Below are 14,209 nucleotides of genomic sequence, written 5' to 3'. Positions count from 1 at the left end.
AGTGAATTCAGCATTCACTTGCCTTTTGTTACTTGTATTGTACTCCTGTGTAGGGCATTAAACTTCAAAAACGGAAATTAATTAATGCTAAGACCAATCTCTAAGACCCAAATCAAGCACTGCATTAGATTTACGGGTACAAATAATAGCAGGGATGCACCACCGTTTTCTGGAGGTTTGGTGTGAATGCTAGTTTTTCCAATAAACGGCTGAATACACTTGTGCTCGGTCACTGCTACTGTTTATCGGAGCATAGAATAGCTTCAAGGATACGCACGTAGCCTGCATCCGCTCGTGATTTTATCAAGACTTACACTTTCCTTGGAAACAAAAACAAACAGTCTAGTATTGTTTGCACAATAACAAAATGTTTTTCCAAACTGTTCTGATGCGTTTCTTTAGAACACAGTTTTCTCTGCGGGGAACAGAGGGAACCAGTAGGGTTTGATTCCTGGGCACCCGTGGGGAGGAGACAGAAGCAAGAGAGGCGGTTATTGCTCTAAAATCCATAACGTATTTATTTGTGTTCACAGACAAGAGAGCAGTTTACAGAGTCACAGACCAAGCACAGTCAGGTAAATTGCAGACGCACAAACTCGTGGCCTACAGTGTGGAATACAAGTTCAATATGTACACACGTACTACTTGAATGAAAATTAAGGTGCGCGTAAAAGAACATACAGTTTATTGTACATCATTCATTTTCATAAGGATGATCCGCTCAACAACATTGTTAGCACTTCAACCACAGGTCTCGCACTGTCAGACTGGTAAAGAATGATGCCACATCCCCTAGCAACACCGCTGTTGAGGCAGCAGAAGTTATAGGTCAGTCCCTCACCTATATGACTGTCAACGTGCAACTACTTTTGCACTAGGAAGCTAGACAGTCACAAGAACTTCTGTCACATAGTTTTAGTTAAATTTCTACATACATATTTAACATTTCTGCTAAATACTTCCGCCATCTGTACATTATCACAAGTCTGCATTTTTAAAGATTCCAGTAAATGTATTAAAACCTTAACCTTATCAATTACTTTACTCCCCCCCCCCCCCCCCCCATTAGAAAATGCACTCGGCATTTGAGTAGTGCAACATGAACACCAAATCGTGTGGCCTTTGCTTATCTGTGAACTGTGCTGATCACAATGACAGTAAAAGGTGCCACCAACACAATTCTTTGCCTGTGTAAAATGCGTGGCTGCAGGTTTTGCTGGGAACATCAGACAGGCACTTTACCATATAAACATTATTTCAGTACATGCAGACGATCTGCTCTTAAAGCAACTTCGACAAGCTGATGATATAACAGCCTGTATCATGTTACTGTACCTATAATCCATACACAAGCAAAAGCTGTATATTGATAAAAGTGACTCAGATCCCCCCCTATTGTAACAAGGTCGACAAGAGAAGCCTTGTTTGTGGTTTTATTTGACAGCTTTGGGTAATAGCCGGTCAAAATGTGATGAGCCCCTCCTTGACTGACTGAAATACACACTTTATGTACACATGGCTACGGTATATGCGATATGACCCGTGAGCCCAGAGTAGGAAAAAAGACCATCACAATACTCAATAAGCATAACCAGAGGACAGTTTAAAAATATAAGAGCACTTGCAGTCTACTTGCGATCTACACCCTGGAATAGGTAGAGCGAGGCAAGAGAGGAAAGGAAGGATGAAAGGGTTGATTAAAGAGGAGCGTTAAACATAATCTGTTTACTGTGGATGCATACATCTGCACATGCGGCTTCAGGAGTTTTTGTACTATTCACTTAGTGGCGCGTGACAAACCAAACGGACGTCTGTTAAAATGACCCAAGTTATAACGAAGAGCAATGCTTAAAACTGTAACTTGCGGTTGTTTCTTCTGATATGAAGAAGCTTTTGTGGCTGGAGAAACTTTTTTTGTTCGTGCAAAAAGTATAAACACCAAACGTAGGATCGGTGGTGGTGTGCGACGGTCTGTCCCCTTTAACATGGCGGTGCAAAATTCACAGCCAGGTGACTGAGAAAAAGAGACGGGGGAATGTGCCACTCTGATATGGCTTCCACTCCACTCCAGATGCCTCCGATTGAACCGCATTGGTGTGTTGTACTAAAAAATGTGATCATGAGTCAACGATCAATACTTGTATAACAATAATGAATAAAAATTTGACATTCAAGAATATAAAATCCCTTAATAAATAAATGAAGATCAGTAATTGCTGCCATCTTTCCTGAATGTGAATGAGTGGCGGTCTTGCAGTTTCCAGACAAAGTTTGTGGGGAAAAGTGGGAAAATATTTGGATACTAAATTTATCTGGAGTGCAGCTTCTCCACTGTCATTCCCAATAATAAACGTTACGTGCAGAGGAAACCACCATTTTATTTGCCCAGGACAAGAATGTCCAAATTCAAAGGTAGCCAGCTAGCTTTGATTCAGATTATTGAAAGAGGGTTGATGAGGTCTTGCTTGGGCCAATAAAAATAGAAATGAAAAATATGTGGTGAGATTCAGGTATTATTGTTAATTTTCCCTTTGCTATGATGTAAAAACTTGCATAATGAGTATCTGTACACATCATGTATACATTGCCAGTAAATATGCCAGTATACTTTGCACTCTATACATACAGGTTTAAGCATAATATATAAGCTATAGACATTTGCTTGGCATTACCATTTCATCAATCTATCCATTACTAGTTTTTTTTTTCTTCTGAACAATATGATCATTTACAGTATCAGTGTAACAGTGTGGTTTTGTTGTTGGGCCAGAAGAACATTTAACGTCATCCACAGATATTCCCACATATGCATATCTGCAATACAATAAAGTGAATTCTTTCTGTATAGGACTGTTGCACAACACAACACAAAGTGTTGACAGCTCAACCCACATATGCACAGCACACGCAGGCCGTTGCAGATCTAGGGTGAGGTTGCAGCTCAGCGAAGAAATACTTTCTCACTACGGACTTGCTCTGACATGAATAAGCTGCTAAGTGGTTTTACGAAGTTTCATGAAAATGTGTCACGAAAAACCAAGGGTATCATACAGCAACTTGCTTTGGAATCTGAATCTTCAAATGAAATGCCATGTCTACTCTCTGGTACATGTGTAACTTCACAACTTAGCAAAGAGGTTCAAATTAGGGCCGTGACAAATCATCTGTTTTAGTAACCAGTTACCATCCAATTTTTTAAACGGTTAACCGATACTGCTTATGACCGCTGGGGGTCATATATATTTTTTTTTAACTAGATTACCGAGAAATGTAATTGTATTTTCAAACTTTATTTGTGGCCATCTCAATAGTTTAATGTCAACATTGTAAGTCAGATAATAGTAAGCCTAATTGCCAAATTTAATATTTACATTTACATTGACATTGTTCAGTGTAACCTCACAGTTGCAGAAATCTGTAGCTAAATCCCTGTTGTTTACGTCCAGGCAATGCTGGTCGATCGTGTGTAATTTCTAAAAAATACATTGGTTAAAATGATAATTCTTCATGTTTTCATCCCTTTTCTATGGCTTCTGCCTGATAGACTTGATTGACATGAAATCTTTGAATATGCTGCTGTTAACAGCTTTATTACAGACGGGGTGGTGCACTCAAAATTCCGTGGTCACGCAATATTTGCCTGATATACTATTAACACCGGGTCTGTTTTACCATAGGCGGCTGGTCTAATGATTTTACTTTCATGCCAGTGCAGGTCGCTGTACAATTTGATATATTCTTATGTAATGGTAAACTTGAATTTTATATACCAATTTATATGGCGTGGGACAATTGTGGTGGTGAGATATTAACGTGTTAATTTTTCGCTGATAGCGAGAAAACCCCTTGATTGCTTGCTCAATTTACTGAAGCTAGTCGACTGCTAGTTTAGAACCGCAATAATACGTCTGGTGAAGAACGTGCATTTAAACTGACCTTCATAAAATAAAAATGTATCGGTTATCAATTTTTTAAAAGCGGTTACAAATCAGTTCACACCCCTAGTTCAAATTGTTATCTACTTGAAATGCATGGCACCAAATATGTCATGGGGTATGGCAGCCATATTGCCCACTGCGAATATTCGCTAGATGTGGTGGTAAGCCATTTCTCCCTGCATGTTGGTTGTAGAAGCTCCAAACCTGGCTTGTACTTTGTGACGTAGCATTGAGTCCCCATAGTGATTTCCCCACTGTATTGGGCATTTTTGATTTGCATGCGTCTTAGAAAGTTGCATTAATGCATTAAAATGTTTTATTGTGCATGTGGAATTACCGCCATTTTATTTTAATTATGCTATCCTTTGAATCCATTTGATTTTAGGTTGATTCAATATGCAGTTAGTGGGAAGTGCATTTCCCTTTTTTATCATTGAAAAATGTGACTCTTTTCTGTTTTTTGTGTGAATCAGAAGTTGTTTCTTTTTCATTTGTAGGGCAGGTTGTACAAATCTCCGAAAATCTTCAAACTATCACTTGTCAACTTGCGAGGGGAGAAAAATCTATACAATGCATTTCAGAATTGGTTATTTGGGTTTGGATACACCGTAGTTTATATTTCCTGAAATAATATGTACAGCACAATAGTCATGCACATGCATGGAAATTGAGTGCCTTACCGAGTGCTGTTCAGTTCAGTGCTTTGGAAGAGCTGCTCACAAAGTGGTACAGTGAATCAGTAGCAGGCAAGTTAATCTTGTTAAAGCATTACACATCTGGGCGTGATAGCTAGACACTCCAAAAAAAAAAAAAAAAAAAACAACAAATAAAAAAATGTCCTGAGCCACATCACTTTCACAGGGTTGAGGGAGTCCCTTGTACTGGCGTCTGCCTCCCGTTTATTCTCACTCCGGCAGCAGCCTTGCCTGTACCTCACTGCAGCAAGTGTGTGCTGCTCAGGACCATGAGGGAGGTGGTGAGGAGCAATACCAGTCCCTGACAGAGGGGGCGCTGGACTTCCGCACCCCCGCGGATAGGGCGGCGCTCCTGATTCTTCGCGGGAGCTATGCGCTCGGCGGTCTGCTTCTCCAGGAAGCGCTCGGAGTAGACCATGTAGCGTTCCACACAACGTCGGGCCTTCAGCTGCTCGATCAGCTCCGGGTACCCGATCTCCATGATGCTCACGGTCTCCTCGTCGTCATCGGCGCCACCGGTGCCGCCCTTGTCGTCCTTCTCCCCGACGGACGCGAGCGCGGGCGGGGTGGTGGGGTCGGCCTGAACGCCCTCTGTGACGTTGCCGCTAGCCGTACCGTTGACAGCCTCGGTAGCCGTGTCGGTAGCAGCATCGGTAGCGGTGCCGTTGACCGCGTCAGGCTCCGGGGTGGCGGCGGCGAGGCCGCCCGCGCCCTCGCCCGCGTTCGGATCGTCGCCCTGCATACCCTCCGCTCCCGGCGCTCTCCCTCCGTCCTGGCCGCCCAGCAGGTCGGTCCTCTTCACGCAGGTGTCCATGAAGTCGTCGTAGGTCACCGGGGTCTGCTTGAACTGGTAGTCGCGGCCGTAGTCGTTGGCGTCGGTGGAGCGGGAGCCGTAGCGGCGGTACATGTAGTGGTTGTAGTAGTGCTCCTCCTGCGGGCTGTGGAAGTTGAAGTGCGGCCGCGGGAAGCGGCCGAGGCCGTAGCCAACCGCCATGCCCGCCACCGCCCCGACCCCCGCCGCCATGGCCGCCTTCTTCCCGAAGCCCCTGGACTTCATGGAGGGGTTCATGCCCATGCCGTGCACGGAGCGCGAGAAGGGAGACCCTCCCATGCCGTGCCCGCCGCCCCCGTACCCGTACCCTCCCCCGTAACGCGGGCTCAGGATCTGATTGTTAGGGTTCCAATTAGGGTGTCCCGCCCCTCCAGCGTAGCCCCCCTGCTGTCCCCAGCCTGCTCCGCCTCGGTTTGGGTATCCCCCAGGATAGGCTCCGCCCCCAAACGGACGTGCACCCGCCGGGTAACCTCCACCCGCCGGATAACCTCCACCCGCCGGATAACCTGCAGCAGGACGTCCACCAGCTGGGTAGTTTCCACCCGCTGGGTAGCCTCCACCTGCTGGGTAACCTCCACCAGCCGGACGTCCACCAGCTGGGTAATTTCCACCGGCTGGGTAGCCTCCACCTGCTGGGTAGTTTCCACCCGCTGGGTAACCTCCACCAGCCGGACGTCCACCAGCTGGGTAATTTCCACCGGCTGGGTAGCCTCCACCTGCTGGGTAGTTTCCACCAGCCGGACGTCCACCAGCTGGGTAATTTCCACCGGCTGGGTAGCCTCCACCTGCTGGGTAGTTTCCACCCGCTGGGTAACCTCCACCAGCCGGACGTCCACCAGCTGGGTAATTTCCACCGGCTGGGTAGCCTCCACCTGCTGGGTAGTTTCCACCAGCCGGACGTCCACCAGCTGGGTAATTTCCACCGGCTGGGTAGCCTCCACCTGCTGGGTAGTTTCCACCTGCTGGGTAACCTCCACCTGCTGGGTAGTTTCCACCAGCCGGACGTCCACCAGCTGGGTAATTACCCCCAGCTGGGTAACCTCCAGCCGGACGTCCACCTGCAGGGTTACTTCCACCTGCCGGGTAACCTCCTGCAGGGTTCCGATTGGGAACCTGTGGTTGCCGGGGGTAGTTACCTCCCCGGGTATTCGTGCCGTGACTCGGTCTGCGCGACGATGATCCACCGGAGCTGGGCTTGCCGGATGAAGAGGGCTTCTTTCCCCAGCTGAGGCTGGACTTAAACCCCCCCCCTCCTCCTCCGCGCTTGGCCTGGCCCAGGTGACCCTGCAGCAGCAGGACAGCCAGGCAAATCAGGGCCAGGTGTGAGGAGAGCCGCCTCATCGCTGCACTGTGGACAGGTGGAGAGAACCGGCGTCAAGAAACGCACCACTTATGGTCGGCTGCTAGACAGTGCATGCAGTGGATCGAGGAAGCCACCCGCAGTTCACCTTGTTGAACAGGTATTGCAGCAAATGATTATATTAGGATTACTTACTGGGTTTGTCTGTGCAATTGCTCTCATACACTCGATCTCATTGGCTACAAAAAAATTCTGCCTAGTTTTTACTTTGGTTTTCAATGAAGCCACTAATGGCTTGTAATGGAAGTTCAGTGTTTGTATGAGGTCTTCTCCCAGTAATTAGCAAGCTGGCCATATTTATTGTTCAAGCTCCTTGGTTGCTTTATGATCTCACCAAACACATGAGGAGCTTGTGGAAGAATCCCCAGAGCATGTCTATTTCAGCCTAAATAATTAAAAGCGTGTGCACCTCAATGTCGCTCTCTGCTCGTGTTAAATAACAACAACTGAGGGCGGTGAGGATACGGACACATTTCTGCAAAACGGAAAAAACCGATGGATCACAGCATCTCCCACAAGATTAAACGGTGTTGTATTTTCAATTGCTAGAGTGCACACTAGCCTACTCGTAACCCTATTTCCCAAACCGTCTCCACCAGCAAGTGTCGGCTGTTCACGGCATGACGCCATTGGGCATGGCTGGCTTTAGATTACACAGACGGCTATATGGTCACAGCAAAAATGTTGGCGTTACGTATCCTTTGAGGATGGTTTGGAGTTTGACGCCTGATGGATTCATGTAATTTCATTGATTGATTTAATACAGAAAACGTCTGGCGTGTAAGATTCAAAGGGAAAGTATTAATATTATTTGGAGAAGGTGTTGTGATAGTCGGCTACAGCTGACTAGGCAAGACTAGAATTAATATTAGTAGCCTACCCTATTTACGAAACGTATCTTCAGATTCATGCCACCATGTTTAGGTAAATCACTACGGCAAATATCAGTTGACTATCAATCCCGTCATTTTCGGAACTTGGAAGTACTGGGCCAATATTATGTGTCTACGTAGACCATCATTTTAAACTGTACTAAGCAACAGATCGGAATGAACGAGAAAATAATTTGTAAAAATCAACCAACATCTCTGAATATAGGCTATTAGACGTTCTTGTTCCTCCGTTAGATTTGGGACCGCAACCTGCCTTGCTCTTTGTGGCGAACAAATATCGGTGTGGTAGCCCACCGCCTTACTACAAGGTCTGTTTGACAGTCAGATTGTCATTTTGTACCACATTTGAATTGGGCATAGCAAGCCTTGCCTTTAGGTTACGTGAAGTCATTCGACTACACCCAGTTGCGTTTTCAAAGCCGTTATCCTCTTATTCCAAGCTCTCCGAAGCGAGGTCAAAAATAACACCCATCTCTGGACTCGTTTTAAAATGGCGTTACATGACGGCAGCCAGCAAGTTCCATATTGGTTAGAAATGAACAAAGCGTTTAATTGAATAACCCCTATAAAATATCAGAGTATTTCCTATTTTGTTGTAAAGCCAATCCACCACTTCGTTTTTGATGGTGTAGTTTCAGCTAACAGAATTTATACATTAGTCATTTAGCACACGCTCTTATCCAGAGCGTTAACCATTTTGTTCCATTCACTGCCGCAGCCACAATAATAAATTAATGCCACAAGAATTGTATCTATAAGTATGAAATAGTTTAACTTTCTAGCCCTAACGATAGACATCAATTAATTACATGAAACTGCTTGGAACGACGATAATAAAATCAAATGCAAATCATTTACATTATAGGCTTCATGCAATGGGGCACGGTGTCAAGCTCCAGATAAAAATCCGCCGTCGTAAGATAGGAAACTGAATGATATTTTGTAACCTACCTTGGCTGTTATAATTTTTTTTACTAAATGCGACACCGTCTCTGCTCGATTCGCTTGAAGTAACTCCAATAGCCTAGTCCATCTAGTGACAGCGCGAGGGCGGCACGTCGCTATTTAAATATCTTCGGTGCGCACTGAACATTGGGGGGAGGGGTTTTCATTGACACAATTCGTACACCGATTTAAATTCACTGATTCATACATATCCTGCTGTTACCGAGACTTTCCATTTTAACTGATCGCCAGTAAAGCTGTGATGCGTGTAAAATAAGCAAGATGTGCTTCTTCACAAAGACCCTACGGGGTCTGTTTCTACATATCGTAAACGAAATTTGGAGCTTTCATTCCCCGAAAGAGCAGTTTGTCCCTTAGTAGATTCCCCATGTCACTTAACTGTTGTCAAATATAAAAAACGCGTTGAGAAATGATTAGATCGAATACTTACAAGTTACAGCGATTATAATGACATGGAGTGGGAGAAAATACTAATTTGATTATCAAATGTTATATTTCTGAGAGTTCTTTACTACGTTCAGAATGTACAGCTTTGATATACTGGGTATTTGGATGTTTCCGTTAAAGTTCTTCAGATGCAAGTATTTTCTAGGATCACACATGGCTCTTTGTCCATGGCAGTACAGCCAACACTTGTTACTCCCATATCATTAAAGAGGCCAGTTTCCTTTTTTCTCTGTTTACCAGAATCTGCCAAACTGATAGCACTCACAATTTATATTTCTGAAGGACCAGAGCATTAACAATGCGTAGTTTTGTTTGACCACTTGGAGCAAAAGCTGTTTTTCCGCATACGGAAAAATGCGAAGTGCGTCAAAGAATGGGCTAGTGCATGAGAATAGATTTTGCCTTTTGTGATAGGAGAAGTTGGGGGGAGGTTTGGATGGGAGCCGGACGTTCAGGCTGGGATGCCGGTTCCCCACAATCCCGTGCTCGTGCTTGCGTGAGTCACCCTGGTGGCGGCGCGCCTATTCTACCCTTACGTACTCGCGTGTGCTCAGGGTCCATAATAACGTTTCCCATCGGCATCTACGCACTGGGATATCCGATATACAGGCGGGAAGTCCTCTGGCACGCGAGGTTGCGAGGTTGCGAGGCTAGAACGAAAGACGATCTGGTGTGGAATAAAAAATAAATAAACGGATGAAACGAGCCTAGGGGCGAGATGGAACGAGTCTATAGGGGAACAAGTCTCAGAGGGGAACAAGTGGCTCTATGACATTTTGACCAATAAATGCAATATCTGTAACAATTGACCATGAAAAATGAATATTTTTCTATCAAACATTGCATAATGTTACTTATAAGGTGAGCATGTACACTTTTATATCAGGTTTTAAAGAGGGGAGGGTGAGTTTTGGGGTGAATGCTGTTGCTTTCTTGCTTTCAGTGTTGTTTACATTAGGACAGAATTAATGGTTAGTTGGGTATTTTCTCCCTTTATCAATTCATTCTACACATGAAATTGTTGCATCGTGGAATGTCTGGGCCTCTCAGTAGTCCTCTGTTTGAGGAAATGAGTACTCTGGCCTTATGTTCTGTGGCTTTTGGGACATTCTGTTCTCTCCAGTGACAAATGGATCCTTTAGCCTTGGCTAGTCAATGTTCTCATCACTTTACAATGCCTTTTTATAAATAAATCAAAGGCATCCACCAAATAAATGTATTCAGATTGTGATACCATTTAAATGCGACAGCATCCTAACCGCAAGCCCGGACTGTTTAATAGCCATGCTGCAAGGCGCAATTCATGCACAGAAAGAAACTGGTTTATTGACAAATCGTCCTGACTTACTGGGTAACTACCATAGGGTTTAGAAATAGACGTTATTTATAAGAGCACGCTAAAGGGCAACACTATCCCCGTATCTGTATATCAATGTGTACTAGTATGAGAACAGAACAGCTGTTTGTTTCAATTATATTTCACAGAAATACTGTAAGCTGACATTTTGTCTGAGGTGTACCTCCCCCCCGCCCCCCCCCCCCCCCCCCCCCCGCCCCCTTCAGCCATTGTGAGGTGCTGCAGGACCATGGATAGCTACAATGCCGTCCATGCTATAGTAACGCTTGAAAGAGTTACAATAACTACAGCCATTACCAGCCCCTCTCAGGTTAGCCCCAAAAGTCCCCAATTGTTAGAACATTGATACAATCAAACCACAGAAAAACTGCAAAATCCAAAACAAAAAAAGGGCAAGACAAAAAAAAAAACAGGAAAAGGCAATACAACACAAACCGTTACAAAAAAACAAATTGACATTCATCACACAATCATCTTAGTATGCTAGTAAGTACTAGTTCTAATCCCTGCTGACTATACATAGCCTCCCCATGGCACCACCTACACTGAAACACCCATAGGTCCTGCATTCTACCATACTACTCAAAGTCTGTAGAAACTATCTGACTGAGGATTCATACATTTTCCATGTCCCATATACCAACAACTCCTCCAGGAGCCCAGTCACAGATACAGGTGACACCGGTCTCACCACATACATCTGCCCCCACAGTTAGCAGAAATTTGTGGCAAATGCAGTTCCACCCCTTGCATATAGTTGCCTGTGAAACCACTGCTGTCTAAAGGGTTCTACTGGCCAGATGTAACAGCTGTGGGAGAAAAATATAATGTAGTACAATGTATCCAGATATGTACAATGCATATAGCTTCAAATAATAAATTGTGCTTGTGACAGGTAACCAGCAAAAATGTAAGGGAGGGGCGAGTGCTCTGCCACAGCTTACGTCATATAGGCATATGTGCAGGAGATAAAGCAGAACACTCCCGTTGTTGGCTCATGCGCTTGATTATGAAATAATGAGGAGGAATCGCACCCGAGATCAGTTCCTCCTGAAGCGGAAGTTACTGTTGCAGCTTGTTAATTGCAAATCAAATGTTATATGACTTAAGGAGCAGATGTGTGCCCAGGAGTACAACGTGTGAAAAATACTGAAACACTGTATGAAGATGATTGGCTTTCACCGTATTATGCATGCGATAACTTAGGATGTGCAATGGTATAAGAATAGACACCCTGTCTGCTAAAATCTAGAGTGTTTTCTCACATTGGTGTGAGGCATTCTCCGTGCTTTGTTATAGGGTTAATAAAGTTTGTATTATTGAAACTCTCCTTGCTATGAATGAACTGGGTTTTTTTAAACGGGAAAGGTTGGTTGCTTTCAGGTACTTGAACCTGTTTGTGTTCCATTTTACCCCACCCAGGAGCAAAACCTCCCCCATTCACCCATGTCCCCATTATTATATTTCACATTTTACCGAGTTAACCCTTGCCCCATCACCTCAAATTGCCTCGCAACAAGATGCAGTGTGTCAACATACCTCTATCAGCCATGATGAGCACATCAACCGCGGTAGCTGGTGCACACGCCCTGCCTAGCCCTGGTGCCACTTTCAGTCTATGCAGCCTGGCCCTTAGCTGACATAAGAAGGGTTGAACCGCCAAACCATAACAGCACCTATCATGCATGGATGCACAAGTTGTCAGATCTGTTGTGGAGAATACAGGGCTGGAGCAGACCCAGGATCTGAACTGCCCTGCCCTGCTGCGGGACGGGGGAAACCAAAAGAGGCAGAGGGTGCGGGCAGTCCAGTGGCAGCCAAACCTGGGCCAACAACAGCTGCAAGCTGGAGATCAAGAAGCTAGAAGATGCTACAATTGTGGCAAAATTAGACATATTGCCCCGGACGGGCCAAGGATTACAGACCCCTGGACACGACGGGCCAGCAGTAGGATGAGGTGGAGGAGAAAGAAGAAAACTAACTGCAGCACGTGGAATTAAGCGGTTTCCAAAATGAACAAAATCACGGATGGATCAGCCCTCTTGGATGTCACCGTGAGTAATAAAACAATTCAATTCTTCGTCGATACAGGAGCTACCTATACTGTGATTAGAGCACTGGAGTCGAGTGATGTAAAGTTGTCAGGGAAAACTTCATCTACAATAGGAGCGTCAGGAGTAGTTGTAATTGAGCCATGGTCAGAGCCTTTAGAAGTAAACGTAGGAGAAGTAATGTTAAAACATAAATTTTTTATGTCTGATAAGTGTCCAGTAAATTTGATAGGGAAAGACTTGTTGGGGAAAATGTGTGCAAGGATAGATATTGAAGAGATGGTTGCCTCTGCCCTGCTGTTGTACAAAGCACTTCTGAGGCTGACGAGCACTTTTTGTCGGACTTAATTGATGAAATTGAAGTCAGCAAATGACAGGAAAGGGCGTGCCATTGTAAACATGAGCCGCCTGTTATCTATGTAACGACTGAGTTTGTGAGCAAAGGGAATCAGTGGGGAACAAATAGGAAATTTGTCTGAAAGGTCCCAAAAATAAGCCGATAATGATGAGGTGTTTTCAGTTCTTAGCAAAACAAGGACACAAAGTCACTTTGTCAAAACTGCAGTTTGTAAAAAAAGAAGTAAGGTATTTGGGTCACATGCTGAATGCAAACTGTCGAACATTGGCAGACGACCGGATACAAGCTATACGGGAGACAACAAAGCCTATCCATAAAAAACAGGTGAGTGGCTTTATTGTGGGTATCGTGGGTTTATTGTCAAAATTGGATTTGTGATTTTTTTTCCCCATTTTTCCCGATTCGTGGCAATTTGATGAAAATGACTGGACCTGACCTCCTGACCTGACTGATGCCTTTCAGAAGTTAAACCAGCTAACCACGACTAGTCGGATGTAAGACGGATGTAAGACTGTTCTGTTCTGACTCAGAGCTTTCTGTGGGTTTCCTGTTCTCGTGCGGTAGCAAGCGGCTGCTTTCTCCGAGCTGGTGCCGCAGCGGTGTTGGCATTTCAAGCTGTGACAATGACATTGTACTATATTCACTGCACCTGCTCCACAGGCAGTTCATGCTATTCTATTAGATGCTAAGACGGCTCATCTCACGCCAGCTGGAATGACTCGCTTCAATAATGTCTTGCTCGTGTTACTTTAAAAAGGTGTAGACCGCTGTACTCAATCCTGCTTCCATTCTCCCTACGGACGACGATGGTGAACCACACGATTATTGAGTGTGTATTTTCTTGTAGACGGACCAGCCCTGCGTCTCCATGACAACGGAGATCTGCGCATCGCCTATGGAGTAGTAACGCCGCACAAAGTGGTAGAGAGTGCTAGACTGGGTGGCGACATGGCTCAGGCAGTAAGAGCAGTCGTCTGGCAGTCGGAGGATTGCCGGTTCGATCCCCCGCCCGGGCTGGTGTCCTAAAGCAAGACACCTAACCCCCAAACGCTCCTGACGAGCTGGTCGGCGCCTTGCGTGGCAGCCAGTCGCCGTCGGTGTGTGAGTGTGTGTATGAATGGGTGCATGAATCGCCATCGGTCTGACTGTGTGTATGAAAAAAAAAAAAAAAGAGAGTGCTAGACTGCCATCACATCCGCCCAAGCTGGGGAATTTTTGCACTTTTTCCAGAGCACCATTTTTGAACAGACTTTTTTTTCTTACGTTAGCTAACTTAGCTAGCTAGTTTGCTTTCATAAGGTGATGTTATCGA

At 45.1% G+C, this 14,209-nt stretch overlaps 2 protein-coding genes across 3 annotated transcripts in view; one reads left to right on the top strand and one right to left on the bottom strand.

Annotated features, from left to right (window-relative positions):
* nsd3 (nuclear receptor binding SET domain protein 3) overlaps positions 1 to 14,209 on the top strand; it is a 65,716-nt gene that overhangs the window by 2,840 nt on the left and 48,667 nt on the right. Inside the window, exon 2 of the mRNA XM_061259526.1 lies at positions 12,214 to 12,542. The gene's annotated coding sequence lies outside the window, so the exon portion shown is untranslated. The remainder of the gene's footprint in view (positions 1 to 12,213; positions 12,543 to 14,209) is intronic.
* LOC133140566 (uncharacterized) lies at positions 492 to 8,789 on the bottom strand. 2 transcript variants are annotated; one of them, XM_061260587.1, is made up of 2 exons: positions 8,670 to 8,789; positions 492 to 6,813 (listed from the first exon to the last, which is right to left on the bottom strand). In XM_061260587.1, the coding sequence occupies exon 2, from the start codon at positions 6,804 to 6,806 to the stop codon at positions 4,872 to 4,874; it is 1,935 nt and encodes a 644-aa protein (XP_061116571.1). In that variant the 5' UTR covers positions 6,807 to 6,813; positions 8,670 to 8,789; the 3' UTR covers positions 492 to 4,871. The 2 variants fall into 2 exon arrangements, with proteins under 2 accessions (XP_061116571.1, XP_061116570.1); XM_061260586.1 differs by having other exon boundaries at positions 8,577 to 8,709.

The sequence above is a fragment of the Conger conger genome, chromosome 11 (genome assembly GCF_963514075.1).
Source record: "Conger conger chromosome 11, fConCon1.1, whole genome shotgun sequence".
Lineage (NCBI taxonomy): Eukaryota > Metazoa > Chordata > Actinopteri > Anguilliformes > Congridae > Conger > Conger conger.
This window is presented reverse-complemented; position numbering and strand designations above follow the sequence as displayed.